Source organism: Haliotis cracherodii, unplaced genomic scaffold, assembly GCF_022045235.1.
Source record: "Haliotis cracherodii isolate W230 unplaced genomic scaffold, xgHalCrac1.p SCAF_24, whole genome shotgun sequence".
NCBI classification, from domain to species: domain Eukaryota; kingdom Metazoa; phylum Mollusca; class Gastropoda; order Lepetellida; family Haliotidae; genus Haliotis; species Haliotis cracherodii.
This window is the reverse complement of record NW_027266280.1, coordinates 4,371,660-4,388,053: the sequence shown is the minus strand read 5'-3', so window position 1 is coordinate 4,388,053 and position 16,394 is coordinate 4,371,660. Positions and strand designations below refer to the sequence as shown.

The 16,394-nt window shown below is 43.4% G+C and overlaps 2 protein-coding genes across 3 annotated transcripts in view; one reads left to right on the top strand and one right to left on the bottom strand.

Annotated features, from left to right (window-relative positions):
* LOC139472329 (potassium voltage-gated channel protein Shaw-like) overlaps positions 1-16,394 on the top strand; it is a 124,334-nt gene that overhangs the window by 97,586 nt on the left and 10,354 nt on the right. Inside the window, exons 3-6 of the mRNA XM_071254782.1 lie at positions 9,511-9,570; positions 13,857-13,977; positions 14,456-14,562; positions 15,884-15,962. Coding sequence (XP_071110883.1) covers positions 9,511-9,570; positions 13,857-13,977; positions 14,456-14,562; positions 15,884-15,962 — 367 coding nt within the window. The remainder of the gene's footprint in view (positions 1-9,510; positions 9,571-13,856; positions 13,978-14,455; positions 14,563-15,883; positions 15,963-16,394) is intronic.
* LOC139472422 (alpha-ketoglutarate-dependent dioxygenase alkB homolog 4-like) lies at positions 4,882-8,384 on the bottom strand. Of its 2 annotated transcripts, none has more exons than XM_071254899.1 (3): positions 8,178-8,384; positions 6,672-6,900; positions 4,882-5,447 (listed from the first exon to the last, which is right to left on the bottom strand). In XM_071254899.1, the coding sequence occupies exons 1-3, from the start codon at positions 8,219-8,221 to the stop codon at positions 4,932-4,934; spliced, it is 789 nt and encodes a 262-aa protein (XP_071111000.1). In that variant the 5' UTR covers positions 8,222-8,384; the 3' UTR covers positions 4,882-4,931. The 2 variants fall into 2 exon arrangements, with proteins under 2 accessions (XP_071111000.1, XP_071110999.1); XM_071254898.1 differs by having other exon boundaries at positions 6,672-6,890.

Sequence of the window (16,394 nt, the reverse complement as noted above, 5' to 3'; positions counted from 1 at the left end):
CACAGCCATACAGGAATTAACGTGACACCAGGTTTGATACTCAAATAAACTTTAGGTCACATATTTCTTTTATTTTTCACGAGCCCGCCGTCCCTACTGGAAAACAGCCGGTCTAAGAAATAAACTAAATATTAAAATATTTATTTTCATGTCTCCCGCTTTATAGACCATCTTATAAAACATAGAATGTTATAATTTTACATAAATTCCATGTCTAATATCAGTTATTCAAGAGGCCACCTGTAGTTTTAACTCCACGTCAGAATGACTTTCACATTAATAAATAATTGCCATGTATTATTTTTTACTTCGACCGTCCATATGTGAAAAAACTGGAATAAATCCGCAAAACATAAAATTTAATAAGTGTGGCCTTACCCGGCGCACTTCAGTCCATCCTCTAATACCCGTCTAAGTGGACAGGCCAGGGCATCCTTCCACGAAGGGATCTCAGCGCTACGACTATCGTAAGCCAGGGAAGTATGGGGGTTACGATCACCTCAGAGGTAAGATGGCTTTGTGGAACGGGGCCCTTGGTTGTTAAGGAGTGGCGACATGCGGCGCCCGAACTTCGACTCGATCTCAAATCCCGCAGTACTCGCTTAGCCATGAGCAGGTATATTATGGTATTAGAGCCTGTCTTGCCTATCACGTGCCATCTGATACCATTCTGAGTTGTTAAGTGGGGCACGGGTGATCCAGTCGTCTAAGGCGCCGCAATTCGCTGTGCAGGGTTCCGTCCCTTGGGCACGCCAGAAACCTATGATTGTGGGTTCGAATCCCGGTTCGACCCGATTATGTTTCTAGGTTTCTCAGCACCATACCCGTGCTCGTGGGTTTCACGGAAGTTGTAAACGTCTGAGACCTGCATCACTTCGGGCTTTCCTCCCACATTAAGCTGACACCCCGCGACATAACTGGAATAATGTTAAACCCAACTCACTCACTCACTGAGTTGTTAAAAACATATCAGACCATGTTGTATTTGCCTTGATCGGATGATTCATGACGAGTCAGTGCCTGGAGTCACCATCGGTCGATTCCCCTGCTTTCTCTTAATTTCGCGACTTCCTGTCTCGAATATTTCCAATTCAATAGTACTTTACAGAAAAGCAAACGCATCCTCGAAACTATTAAGATGGTAGCCGCCATTTTGGACCACCATTTTGTATAAATCTTACACGGTCTGGAATGCATGTTTACCTTCTAACAGTTCCAGGGTGGCGTGGGGCGTTGTTCACAATATCAATCACTGCATTGTCTGGTCTATGCTCTATCGCTAATACGGCGTTAACAACAAACAACTTACCTTTAAAAGAAAAATGTATCCAGCCAAAAACGATGTTACTGGTCTGCAGATTCTTAAGAAATATTTACTTCGAATTAAAGACTAAATATAAACGCAGATGTTACAAAAAAAAAAAAAATGTTGACAGCTCGTACCCCCAGTACATGAGGAAAGATAAGGACCTGACGGTCAGACCGCGGGCATCGTCAGTGTTAAAACAACGTATACGTTGACGTTAGCACTTCCGGTCTATCTAATCTTCTCTCCCAAGCATTTCAAGAAGCTATGCTAACTCTGATAAAGTGCTCTAACGCCCGTTTACGCCAGTAGACAGCTTGATGCTTTCCTCGGTCAGCATCCTCTTTCTGTTACATATCAGAACTTTGGTTTTCTGTGGGTGAAGTTTGAAATCTCGGGGCAAATTGGAACCACTTCGTCAATGTGGCCCACAGAACGCACGGCATTGCTGAGGTGAGGTGAAATTGGGTTTAACGTCGCGCCCAACATTAATGCACTTGTATAGCGACGTGCATGAACGTGTGTGTAGGTGTGTGTGTGGCTGCTTGTACTAGTCCGGACTGATTCCGATCTATAGTGCTAGCACACTGAGATACCATGCCGCAGTTTAACATGAATACCCCACTCAGACACAGCATACTGACTCCGAGCCGACCAGTCCTTGTTTTAGCCCCTGATTGCCGAGCGCCAGACAGGGTAACAACAAATAAAATCTTTTGACGTATTTTGGTATGACGAGACCGGGGATCGAACACCGGCCCTTCCGCTCTCCGGGTGGACGCTCTACCACTAGACCACGGAGGCGGTCCGACATTGCTGAAGGTTGGCACCACAAAATGAACAATCCCGCAACAAGGAACATAATCTCATCAACCTCTTCATCACCAGACGACGACGGAAGCAGGGAGGGTCAGCTTTGTACACTATCCCTGACATGTCAACCACAGCACAGTACACTATCCCCGACCTGTCAACCACAGCACAGTACACTATCCCCGACCTGTCGACCACAGCACAGTACACTATCCCTGGCCTGTCAACCACAGCACAGTACACAATCCCTGGCCTGTCAACCACAACACAGTACACTATCCCCGACCTGTCAACCACAGCACAGTACACTATCCCCGACCTGTCAACCACAGCACAGTACACAATCCCTGACCTGTCGACCTCAGCAGAGTACACTATCCCCGACCTGTGAACCACAGCAGAGTACACTATCCCCGACCTGTCAACCACAGCACAGTACACAATCCCCGACCTGTCGACCACAGCAGAGTACACTATCCCTGACCTGTCGACCACAGCACAGTCCACTATCCCCGACCTGTCGACCACAGCACAGTACACTATCCCCCAGCTGTCAACCACAGCACAGTACACTATCCCCGACCTGTCAACCACAGCAGAGTACACTATCCCCGATCTGTCCACCACAGCAGAGTACACTATCCCCGATCTGTCCACCAGAGCAGAGTACACTATCCCCGACCTGTCGACCACAGCACAGTACACTATCCCCCACCTGTCAACCACAGCACAGTCCACTATCCCCGACCTGTCAACCACAACACAGTACACTATCCCCGACCTGTCAACCACAGCAGAGTACACAATCCCCAACCTGTCAACCACAGCACAGTACACAATCCCCGACCTGTCAACCACAGCACAGTACACAATCCCCGACCTGTCAACCGCAGCACAGTACACAATCCCCGACCTGTCGACCACAGCACAGTACACAATCCCCGACCTGTCAACCACAGCATAGTACACGATCCCCAACCTGTCAACCACAGCACAGTGCACTATCCCTGACCTGTCAACCACAGCACAGTACACAATCCCCGACCTGTCGACCACAGCAAAGTACACTATCCCCGACCTGTCAACCACAGCACAGTGCACTATCCCCGACCTGTATTATGGGTGGAAATATATCTAGTGCAGAAGAAATAACCAAAGCAAAACAGGTTTAGTCAGAAAACAAACCTGAGCATAAACTTGAAATACAGTTTGTAGTTTACAGATCAGTAGTACAAGGGAGACAACTCTATAGTTTACGTTCGTTTGACAATCGACCAAGAATGTGCAGAGCATCAATCTCCAGCCACACAGACATCAATATAATTATGATATTCAATGATGTCTGTAGTGAGTGAGTGAGTGAGTTAATATTTAACGTCACATCGGCAGTATCAATGATGTCTGTAACACAATACAAAATTAGCACGAGTCCCTTCATTTTGGACTACACTCTACATTTCAGCTCTAGTCATCCATCATATAAAAGGCAGTCTAAATATGCTGAAAGTTGTGTTTGTTTGTTTAGCAAGATTCCAACTATATTACAGTGGTCTGTAAATAATCATGTCTTGACCAGGCGATCCAGTGATAGACATCCTGAGCCTGTGCTTAAACGTATTTGTGAGTTTGAATCCCTGTTCTCTCTGATTAAGTTTCTAGGTTTGTCAGCACCATACCCGTCTCATGGGTTTCACCACAATGGTAAACTTCTCTGATGTTTATCACTTCATGCTTTCCTCCAACATCAGAAACCTACTGCCACTTTAGCCTACTGTATTGTAGGTCTCTTGCTATCTCATAGTAACCACTTTCAAGTGAGACCTGGAGAGGAGTTTTACATTTGAATTGTAAAAACATCTAATGTTGATCTAGTTAGTGACTAAACAGTGTCAAAAGACACAATTTTTTTCACATGAAAATTCCATGAGAGAGAATTGAACCTGCAACCTCACATCTCATGTTTATTATTGTAACCCTGTTTTCCCACCAAGGCAGGTGATGAAAGGGTGTTCAGTTTTACATGTCATGAATTCAGTTGTATGCATGCTGCACAGGGTCTTTATCTTGTCTGCTGTCATCTGATTTGTTTTATACTGTGACTACTGCATTGTTTCACTGAAAGGTATGCCAATGTTTTCTTATTCTTTTCGGTATTTCTTGCATGTAGAGTACTGTACATGGTTCATAAGTTAGTTAAAACACTCCGAGGTATGGGTTAAAAATGGAAAACCGAGAAAGAGGGAAAAGCCCTTGAGTCGTGTTTTAACTATTACATAAAGCCAACATGCTGTGATATAACTGAAAAAATGTCTGAAACAATGATAAAACACTCACTCACTTAATACATATGTATGATCAGGCTAATATTTGGAAACAAAGACTTAAATAGAACAGCATTTGTTTGTTTGTTTGTTTGTTTGTTTGTTATTTAACGCAGCACTCAGCAATATATTACAGCTACATGACGGCGGTCTGTAAATAATTGAATCTGGACTCAAGAATCCGGTGACAATCACGGAATTGGGATATAATATGATGACAGGCATCAACTAAGTCAACTAAGACTACCCGATCCTGTTAGTTGCCTCTTACAACAAGCATAGTCACTTCTTACGGCAAGCATGGGTTGCTGAGATGAATTCTAACCCGGATCTTCGTGGGTTGAAATAGAACAATCAATATGATATTGTTAATATTTAATTTAAATTAAATACATTTGAAGACTGTACACAACATTGTATAAAATCTATCTTCAGGCACAGAAAGACTTGCGGTAACCATGGCAACAATAAAACCTAAAGGAACCAGCCAATCAAGCAGGAGCTGATCCAACAGCAGAACCTGTAAAAGTCAAGGCCACATCGACTAACTTTTGTCCAACGGATACCAATTTTCCCTGACCTCTGAACTCATCCGAGAGTTCCCTGAAAGTCATGGCAATACGCTTCTGTTTGATATCCTCTCTGTGAATGGCGTGTTTCCACTCAGCCCGAGCAGGTCCAGACACGACTATCAAAGATCGCTGCAACAGCGGCACGTGAACCTCCACACCGAGCAGGTCATCCTTTGTGAAACACAGCGTGGTATCAGACACCAAGTTCAAGGTCACAAGTCTCTCACCCCACAGCCAGAAATCATCGAAATGGGGATCAATGGCTGATCCCCTCTCCGGCACATACTCTAAATTACACAGTTCCACAGGTATGAAATCCTCAAGATGGGGAACAGCCTTCATCCTCTCGTATAGAAACTGGCTGAAATCAGGCAATCCTGTGAATACATCTGTTTTCACTTTTTGTTTCTTGAAGTTTACCTTAGGCCCATAGTCCTGGAAAGAGAAAAACAGTGTGACTTATAGATCAGAGTGAGTGAGTGAGTGGGTCAGTCAGTCAGTCAGTATGGTTTAACACAGCTTTTAGCAATATTCCAGCAATATCACGGCAGGGGACACCAGAAATGGCCTTCACACATTGTACCCATGTCAGGAATTGAACCAGGGTCTTTGGCATGACAAGCAAACGCTAACCGACCACCCCTATAGATCATAGAGTTCAGTGAGGTAGTGACGTCTGATGCTACTTCTAACAGGTTTTCACTCACCCATTGGGATTCTGGGTAAGAGTACTTCCCTAGCAACCAAAGCTGATCGATCAAATTAATGGAGTAAGTGGACAGTTTTGGTGGATTGTTGCTCATAATATCAATCAGTGGATAAGGGATTAATCAAAGATTCCAAACAAAGTGTACTTGCCTTGGAATTTAAAAAAAATAAATTATTCAACAGTGGAAGTCTCTCTATTCTTAAATTAAGACACAGTTTAACATCCAGTGCTATAGAGTAAACGGAACATTAAAATCTCTTTGTCAGTCCTCATTTATTAGTCCCATTATCAGGGAAATACACAAGTCACCTCCACCAAACCATAACTTTTGTAATGAACGTACACACAGTTTTTCACTCCTATCATAAAGGTCAGCGTTGACGTGAGACGAAAATGACACTGGTTGCAAATGTTTCAAAACGTATTTCAGGGTGAACTCATTAATTATGATATGCACTTATTACCAGAAGTAAGGGAAATAAAACTGCATGACAACATGAAACATCCTCGGTCGCAATACAAACCGAGCCTATCTTACTGTCATAGAGTTGGCAATATTCCAGCAATACCACGGCAGGGGATACCAGAAATGGGCTTCATACATTGAGTCTTTGGCGTGACGAGCAAACGATTTAACTACTAGGCTACCTAGATTTGTTTTCTATGCTGCACTCAGCAATAGTCCAGCTATATGATGGTGGTCTGCAAATATTTTGAGTCTGGACCAGACAATCCTGTGATCAACATCATGAGCACTGATCTACACAATTGGGATACAGTGACATGCATCAACCAAGTCAGCGAGCCTGACCACCGTTTAGTTGGTTCTTGTGACAAACATGGTTTGCTGAAGACCAATTCTAACCTGTGAAGGGGGGTGTGGCCTAATAAATGTTGAATTGTCAAAGCTAAGATAATGCAGCTAGATAGAATCAACCTCAATCACATGCCTGCTTCCTTCTCCCTGACTGCGACTTCATGAATGGTGTTCTGTAGATGATGTCACAGAGCTGTTTCTCCTCCGACTCGCTGACAAAATCCTCAAGGATGAGGATACCGGAGAAGTCGAGCTTCTCGCCATCAGCAGCTGCATGGGGATGGGACCTGCACCCCGGATCCACGTGAGCCACATTGCAGTGACGGCAGTAACAGTAGACTTGTGATGTTGTCTGAAACAAACTAAACCATTTTGAATGATAGGTTTCAATATAAGTCATAAACGTACTGTTTATTGCTTAGGGTTAACAGACCTTCAGTGTTTGACACTGGCCGCTGGTCGCTGGTCCAAGTCTAGTATACTTTCTTGAGGACCAGTAAAATTAAATAATTGGTGTAACTTGGGGGATAAAACAAAGTAACTTAAGTTTGTACGACTCATGAAAGTAGTGATAGATCGACTCTAAACTCTCAGCAAAACCAGCAACCAACATGAGCATTCATGGAAAAGTGGAGACATGCATGGAAAAGTGGAGACCTGCATGGAATAGTGGAGACCCTGCATGGAAAAGTGGAGTGGAGACCCTGCATGGAAAAGTGGAGACCTGCATGGAAAAGTGGAGACCTGCATGGAAAAGTGGAGACTTGCATGGAAAAGTGGAGACATGCATGGAAAAATGGAGTGGAGACCCTGCATGGAAAAGTGGAGACCTGCATGGAAAAGTGGAGTGGAGACCTGCATGGAAAAGTGGAGACCTGCATGGAATAGTGGAGACCCTGCATGGAAAAGTGGAGACTTGCATGGAAAAGTGGAGACTTGCATGGAAAAGTGGAGACATGCATGGAAAAGTGGAGACCCTGCATGGAAAAGTGGAAAACATTATGGAACAACCTGTAGTGCTTTGTAGCATTTTGGAGCAGTACAAAGATACGGTTACAGTTGCATGTTATTGATAAAATGGGTGACTTGGAGATTATCACTTACTTAATTTACTGTTTACAGGTAAATATACTGCGTGAATAATTTGGGGTAGAATAGGTCGTCAGCATGCCATGTTAGCCGTAAAAGGCAAGCGACTATGCTTGTCGCAAAAGGCGACTAACAGGGATCGGTTGGTCAGGTTCGCTGACTTGGTTTATGCATATCATCAATTCCAATTGCGTTGATCGATGCTCATGATGCCACTCACAGGATTGTTTGGTCCAGATTCTATTACTTACAGACTGCCATCACATAGCACGAAAATATTGCTGGCTGCGGTGTTAAATAACAAAAAACTTATATAAAAAACGCTTAAAAAACAACAAAAAACAAAATAACAGTGGTGTTACTCTTTCTAACTTTCTAATTACGAGTATCAGAAATCATAACAAAAAATCTGAGGTTTGTTGACTTGTGGTTCATTCTGTGTGCATTTGAGAGCATTGTCACTTTTTGTATTCCTATACATCGTTTCTGAATAAGAGCATACATAGATACTAGACCGGCATACTAATTTTGATCCATACATTTTTCGCACCTTTTCGGGCTGTTGGTCAGATTTTGAAGCTGAAGTTTGGTCATCTGCGATTTCCTCACACAACAAGCACGTCCGTATACCTTTACAACCACACGTTTTCTCTGGGTGATCCATTTTGATGAGCTGTAAACTTCAAGACATGGAATACAAATTCCTTGATCTTTTATCACATTACATGTGTCGTTTCCAGTTATTGCGTGTATCCTTGGCTCCATACACTGTTTATCGACTGTAGCACGCGTCATTATTAAAGCTTGGTGTCGACTCAGAACATATGTGAAACTGTGACTGAGTGTCGCAAGCGTAACTGTAGCCAGGAACTTGTTTAGATGGGAGCAGGTACTTCCGTAAGCTGGGCCCCGTCTCCAATATCACAATATAGCTTGGCGCAAGTTGACGACGCGCATAGGGAGCCGGGAACCAGCTTAGTACTTCCGTTTATAATCACTTCCGGTTTGTAGCAGCGGCGGGAAGTTTACATACAGCATCTTTGTTTACATATTTTTCGATCTTACACGTGCGTGTTTTGTAAGTCTGTTGATCATGTATACACAGTTTCAATATAAGTATTTCAGATTAGGTGCCCATGCTATATGTTTATCTCAAGTTTCAGTAATTTGGTACACGTATCGTAATCTTGATTAGTGGCACAGTAGTGGCTTCACCGGTCTCAATCTCAGCGACTCATCCTAATTTCAGGGATTTACCGTACAAGGCCTTCTTTTAATTCACGTCCAAGGCGTTTCGCCTGCCGCAGCCTATTAAACTTCTAAGTGGCTCAGGCCACAGGCCCCTGAAGTAGGATAGTGATATAACTGAATACCTCGTGAGCACAGGCCCCTGAAGCAGGATAATGATATAACTGAAACAGTGGACCCATATATATAAATAGACAAGTATCTATTTATATATATGGGTCCACTGTTTCCGTTATATCACTATCCTGCTTCAGGGGCTGTGCTCGTGTGGCTCTTCGAGCTCTAATGACACTATTATGTACAGTGAGGCAGGCGGAAGTTTGACTAATAACGGTTCTATTGCACACTGTTTGATGACAAGGTTATCATGGTGTTGGACCTGCTATGCCCATGGTAGTTATAATGATCATGTTGAGCGGGCCTATTTGGTTCATCCATTTTGACTTTGTGACTGTCATCCATTTGGTCTAGGCATAACAAGTTGGATACAATGAAGTCAGTCAAAACCCTCTTTGTTATATGTTTGTCAGTCTCATGATCAAGCCGTTGCAAAGAGACAGTATCTCATCTTTACACATTCCCCAACCATTTCAATTGTAAATGTCAGCACTAAGTGTTTACCTCTTGATTTGTAGTCTAAGATGAGAGATCGTTCACAGTTGAAGAGAAAAGCACCAACAGGAAAGACAAAATTGGTAAGAATTATTTCTGAAGGGTACTCAGCACTGGTAAATCCCATGCTAAACCATGTGTAATGTTTCTTCATTAGCATGATTAGTTCCATCGTCAGTTGACATTTGGTGATTCCATTGCATGTTGCGATATCAGTGTATAAGTAACTTTGTATTGTCAAGTGAGTTTTGATGCAAATTTATGTATATCAATACTTAACTAATAATTCAATGGAAATGAAATGTTTACTTTAAATAAGATTACCATGGTGATGGACAATGAGAAGTCATAAAGTTAAATTTTCAACATTTAAGCTTGGTTTATGGATCAACCTAGTCCATTGTTAGCTTTAAATTGATAAATTGCAGGTCTACATAGGTCATTTTTATCTATACACACATAGAATATTTATTTTTATTATCAGCTGATAATTTTGAGTCGATATATCAGTACTAAATTTCCAATCATTAACACCCTTATCGTTGATATGTCACAGGTCTGTGTACCATGTGTACATTATACTTTCCTCCATCACCAATAAATATACACGGCTGCCGTGCAGTGTAGCAATGTTCCCGTTTACCGGTAATTACCATCTTTTTACTGGTAAAATTAGGCTTGGACCGGTAATTCATAGGACTACCAGTCCCGGCAAATAACGTCTCATTGTCAATTTTTAGTGCAAGGAAATAACATTTTACTTTTCTTCCAGGGTAAATATCCATATGCAGTGACTTAGTTTCAAACCAAAGTTAATATTCAGGGGGGGGGAAAGAACACTGTGACTGAACTTTGTGTGAATCACATGTAGATCTAACCAAGTTACGGTACTTCAGGGATGACGTCATTTGATGCAGTGTTCCCACTGGCTTTGAAACTGTCGGTCCTGGTGGACTGGCAACTCTAAAACTTACCAGTCCCCCCTAATTTATGTCAGTCCCAACTTTCAACAAATGAAAAAACATATGAAATGTTTTTAGTTTATTCTTTCAACTCTCTTTTTTTGAATATTTCGAGACTAAATCGCTGCAAATATATATTTAACCTTGAAGCAAAGCGAAATGTTATTTGATCGTGTAGCAGGACGTAGAGTCATCCCACAGATGACATCCTTGACGGGGTTAACCTCTTTGGTCATGTGGACAAGGCGTCTGACCTCTGATCAGAAGGTCCGTGGTTCAAATCCAATCACGGGACTCGGAAATTTTATGGCCGCTACAATAGCACAAAAAATAGACATGTGAAACCCAGATCGCAACTGACAAGCTGCCTTTGTTAAAAAAATATACTTATATGAATATTACTGATGTTTTGTTCAACAACAAAGATTTATAAGGTACTATATTTGCCGGTCCACAGGGACTGGCAGTCACATGAATTACCAATCCAAGCCTAATTTTACCGGTCAAAAACTGGTAATTACAGGTAAACAGGAACACTGTGATGCCATCAACATACACTGCATTGAACATGGTGTTGAAAGATTTAAAACCAGGTCATCTTTATTCGTTTTTTATTTGGTCAAAGTTTGGACTTTCAAAAATTAATAGGAGACTGGTAATTTTTAGAGTGGCCTGTCCACTGGGACTGTCAGTTTCAAAAGCGAACAGAAACACTGGTGTACATGTTGTAGTGGCTGTGTTTGACCATGTAGTCTAGTCTGGTTCCTGTGGTGTACATGGTGTAGTGGCTGTGTTTGACCAAGTAGTCTAGTCTGGTTCCTGTGGTGTACATGGTGTAGTGGCTGTGTTTGACCAAGTAGTCTGGTCTGGTTCCTGTGGTGTACATGGTGTAGTGGCTGTGTTTGACCAAGTAGTCTAGTCTGGTCTCTGTGGTGTACATGGTGTAGTGGCTGTGTTTGACCAAGTAGTCTAGTCTGGTTCCTGTGGTGTACATGGTGTAGTGGCTGTGTTTGACCAAGTAGTCTAGTCTGGTTCCTGTGGTGTACATGGTGTAGTGGCTGTGTTTGACCAAGTAGTCTAGTCTGGTTCCTGTGGTGTACATGGTGTAGTGGCTGTGTTTGACCAAGTAGTCTGGTCTGGTTCCTGTGGTGTACATGGTGTAGTGGCTGTGTTTGACCAAGTAGTCTAGTCTGGTTCCTGTGGTGTACATGGTGTAGTGGCTGTGTTTGACCAAGTAGTCTAGTCTGGTTCCTGTGGTGTACATGGTGTAGTGGCTGTGTTTGACCAAGTAGTCTAGTCTGGTTCCTGTGGTGTACATGGTGTAGTGGCTGTGTTTGACCAAGTAGTCTAGTCTGGTTCCTGTGGTGTACATGGTGTAGTGGCTGTGTTTGACCAAGTAGTCTAGTCTGGTTCCTGTGGTGTACATGGTGTAGTGGCTGTGTTTGACCAAGTAGTCTAGTCTGGTTCCTGTGGTGTACATGGTGTAGTGGCTGTGTTTGACCAAGTAGTCTAGTCTGGTTCCACTGGTGTATGTGGTGTAGTCGCTGTGTTTGACCAAGTAGTCTAGTCTGGTTCCTGTGGTGTACATGGTGTAGTCGCTGTGTTTGACCAAGTAGTCTAGTCTGGTTCCTGTGGTGTACATGGTGTAGTGGCTGTGTTTGACCAAGTAGTCTAGTCTGGTTCCTGTGGTGTACATGGTGTAGTGGCTGTGTTTGACCAAGTAGTCTGGTCTGGTTCCTGTGGTGTACATGGTGTAGTGGCTGTGTTTGACCAAGTAGTCTAGTCTGGTTCCTGTGGTGTACATGGTGTAGTGGCTGTGTTTGACCAAGTAGTCTGGTCTGGTTCCTGTGGTGTACATGGTGTAGTGGCTGTGTTTGACCAAGTAGTCTAGTCTGGTTCCTGTGGTGTACATGGTGTAGTGGCTGTGTTTGACCAAGTAGTCTAGTCTGGTTCCACTGGTGTACATGGTGTAGTGGCTGTGTTTGACCAAGTAGTCTAGTCTGGTTCCTGTGGTGTACATGGTGTAGTGGCTGTGTTTGACCAAGTAGTCTAGTCTGGTTCCACTGGTGTACATGGTGTAGTCGCTGTGTTTGACCAAGTAGTCTAGTCTGGTTCCAATGGTGTACATGGTGTAGTGGCTGTGTTTGACCAAGTAGTCTAGTCTGGTTCCTGTGGTGTACATGGTGTAGTGGCTGTGTTTGACCAAGTAGTCTAGTCTGGTTCCACTGGTGTACATGGTGTAGTGGCTGTGTTTGACCAAGTAGTCTAGTCTGGTTCAAATGGTGTACATGGTGTAGTGGCTGTGTTTGACCAAGTAGTCTAGTCTGGTTCCTGTGGTGTACATGGTGTAGTGGCTGTGTTTGACCAAGTAGTCTAGTCTGGTTCCTGTGGTGTACATGGTGTAGTGGCTGTGTTTGACCAAGTAGTCTAGTCTGGTTCCACTGGTGTATGTGGTGTAGTCGCTGTGTTTGACCAAGTAGTCTAGTCTGGTTCCGGTGAGAGTGAGACAAGCTCATGTTCTGACAAGTTCGGGGGAGAGGACGGCCCAGTCGTCTAAGGCGCCGTGGTTCACTCTCAGAGTTGCGTCCTGTGCCCGCCAGAGACCTATAATTGTGGGTTCAAATCCAGGTTTGTCCAGATTATGTTTCTAGGTTTGTCAGCACCATACCCGTGCTCGTGGGTTTCACCGAAATGGTAAACGTCTGAGACCTGCATCACTTCGGGCTTTCCTCCCACATTAAGCTGACATGCCGTGATATAACTGGAATACTGTTAAAAGCGGTGTGAAATCCAACTCACTCACTCACTCTGACAAGTGAAAGCTCAGATTACATCACACAGAGGATACATTTTACCAAGTGCTACAGCCATACACAGGCCTCAAAGTTTAAATTTTTACCCAGTATTGTCAACCAGGTAGCCAGTGGTAAAATCAAGAAGTCAAACCAATAATGTAGGGAGCCAAAAGCATTTTTATCAAATAACTATTATAATATGTACAAGTCATAGCACTACTCTTGAAATGGTATATTAATAGATATGTACTTGATTTTTGTTACTTGTGACTCGAACAATGATGCAATTAATGCTACCAGATTACAGGTATATCCTTGCTTATCCAACGAGCATTATCAACTACAATAAAATCTAATTACATTAATATTTATGTATTTTGGTTCATTGTCGACTTTAGAAGTGCCTCATTTCATTGTTTGACATAAAATCGACAGGTGTCACTACTTCACTCGTTTTGGTCGTATATATTCATTGGTGATCATGTTGATGGAGGAACGTAGTGTATAGGAAATATGGAGTTTAGACGGTGCATAAGTCCATGCTGATATTTTCTCATTAGGATGAATAGAAGGGGACATATTTGTTTAAAACTGTTTATGTTGCTGTTCTAGCCACCGGTATCCGACTTTGAGCCTGTACACTTCGTCCGTTGTCACTCAGCAGACAATGACCCCAATAACAACCAAGCGAAGGTGTGGCGATGTGCGTTTGAACCGGTCAAGGGGAAGCCAGGTACGTGCAGGATGGTCAGTGGTCCAGAGTTGCTTCCCTTGTCAGTGGTCCAGAGTTGCTTCCCTTGTCAGTGGTCCAGAGTTGCTTCCCTTGTCAGTGGTTCAGAGTTGTTTCCCTTGTCAGTGGTCCAGAGTTGCTTCCCTTGTCCAAACTTGTCTGTTAGATTTTTTGGACGTTTTAGATTTTTCATTTTTGTTGTGTACAGTTTGCGACATGAGATGCTAGTCCTAAGTCTGTGTTTGATCAAATTTCTTAAGGTCTATACAATAAATACCACACACTGACTAGATCACAGACAACACAGCCTCCTCAGCTCCCCGCCACAGACAGCGTATAGTAGGGGTGAAACGATGCAGCAAGGTCACGATACGATACACGTCGTGAGACACACATTCACGCCAAGTACCATATATCAATACCTCGGCCACACAGCATGGTGACCCTCTCATCATCCTAACTCACCAACATTTTCTTGTAGATGAGAGCGGTCACATTCTAGCAACCTGCGGCAGCAACATCGTGTGTTTCATTGACTGTGCGACAGGGAGGGTCCTCCGCAGATACAAGGACACAAACCAGACTGAGGTAACTAATTACCATCTGTTTTCATTTACTATTACCATGGTTACCAAGGCTTAAACAAAACAATTACTTATCGTTTTTGTTGTTGTTTTACGTCGCACTCGGCAACATTCCAGCCATATGACGGCGGTCTGAAAATAATCTGGTATGGACCAGACAATCCAGTGATTGACGTCATGCTCATCAATCCACGCAATTGGGATGCGATGATGTGCTTCAACCAAGTCAGCGAGCCTGACACCTGATCCCATAGTCTCTTACGACAAACAGAGTCACTTGCACAGAAATCAACCTAAACACTCCAACAGAAGATGATTTCAGTTACATGCATAATATCAATCACTGGTTTCTCCTTCTAAGGGGAGGCTCGGGTAGCCTAGTGGTTAAAGCGTTCGCTCGTCACGCGAAGACCTGGGTTCGATTCCCGACATGGCTACAATGTGTGAAGCCCATTTCTGGTGTCCCCCACCGTGATATTGCTGGAATATTGCTAAAAGCGGCGTAAAACCATACTCCCTCCACTCTTTCTAAGGGTGTGCAGTTCATTCTTTCCACAATACATCTCAGGTTTTCATGCTCAATATATCGGGTGATTTAAGAATGATGAACACTTGGTTCAGTTCTCACATGGGAACAGTGTCAGGCCTTCTCAAATGGGATATTGTTGGTTATGTCTGAACGAATACTTGCTTCCTAATTATGTTGCACAATGTCAAGGCTGTATAACCCAGGGTTTTATCTTGGATACCAAACAAAGTGACTCTGGCAGACAAATTGGGGAAAAAACATTCTTATCTTAAATTCAGGGATATCTTACTATATCATTCAATGCAAAAATGTAAAACGAAACATTAAAACCTCTTCTTTATTGGCCCTGTTATCAGTGAAATGCAAATCACCACTCTATGTTATAACAATAAGTGGGAATAATTTTTACTGACATATGCTTTGGACTCAGGGGGGAGGGGGGCATGGGTGGCCCAGTCGTCTAGGGCGTCTTGATTCGCTGTGCAGAGTTGCGTCCCTTGGGCACGCCAGAAATCTATGATTGTGGGTTCGAATTCCGATTCGCCCCGATTATGTTTCTAGGTTTATCAGCACCATACCCATGCTTGTGGGTTTCATCGAAGTGGTAAACATCTGAGACCTGCATCACTTCAGGCTTTCCTCCCACATTAAGCAGACATGCTGGATATAACTGGAATACTGTTAAAAGCGGCGTTAAACCCAACCCACTCACTCACTATGGACTCAGGGCCGAATCTCGGCCTCTGGGCATGCAGGTCTAAATTCTACATAAATCTCAGTAACCTTGGTGTTGCAGACTTTCTACACACTAGCATGGACGACAGTACCTTCCCAAATAGATGCACGGGAGACAGTCAACATCCTGGCAGTGGCAGGTGAGTGAGACGAGGTTGAGTTGGATCTGGGTCAGCAGGGAAAGACATACCAATAATAACAGGCATACACCGGCAAACAACTTGACAGCTTCAGGCTGGCGAAAATGTGGTACATTTATCTTTCTTAACCCCAATAACGTTGCACACATATTGACGAATTGCTCTGATTATGGAAGGTGTTTTCTTTGTTTGAAACAAAATTCAATGACTGGCTGAAGAAAACAGAGTCTAGTGGTAGAGCATCCGCCTTGAGAGCAGAAGGACCGGGGTTCGATCCCCTGCCGTGTCATACCAAAAGACTTGTTACCCTGCCTGGCGCTAGGCATTAAGGGGCTAAAACAAGGACTGGTCGGCTCGGAGGCAGTATACAGTGTCTGAAAGTTATACTGCGGCATGGAATCTCTTGGATGCCACATTAAACCCCTTTTCACC

What these genes read in the sequence shown, in the direction of transcription:
- LOC139472422 (XM_071254898.1), bottom strand. Translation starts at nt 8,291, where the DNA reads ATGGATCACCCAGAGAAAACGTGTGGTTGTAAAGGTATACGGACGTGC. An exon ending in CTGACCAACAGCCCGAAAAG is followed by an intron (nt 6,891 to 8,177) that starts GTGCGAAAAATG and finishes AGTTTGTTTCAG; the next exon opens with ACAACATCACAAGTCTACTG. An exon ending in AGTCAGGGAGAAGGAAGCAG is followed by an intron (nt 5,448 to 6,671) that starts GCATGTGATTGA and finishes TTCTCTTTCCAG; the next exon opens with GACTATGGGCCTAAGGTAAA.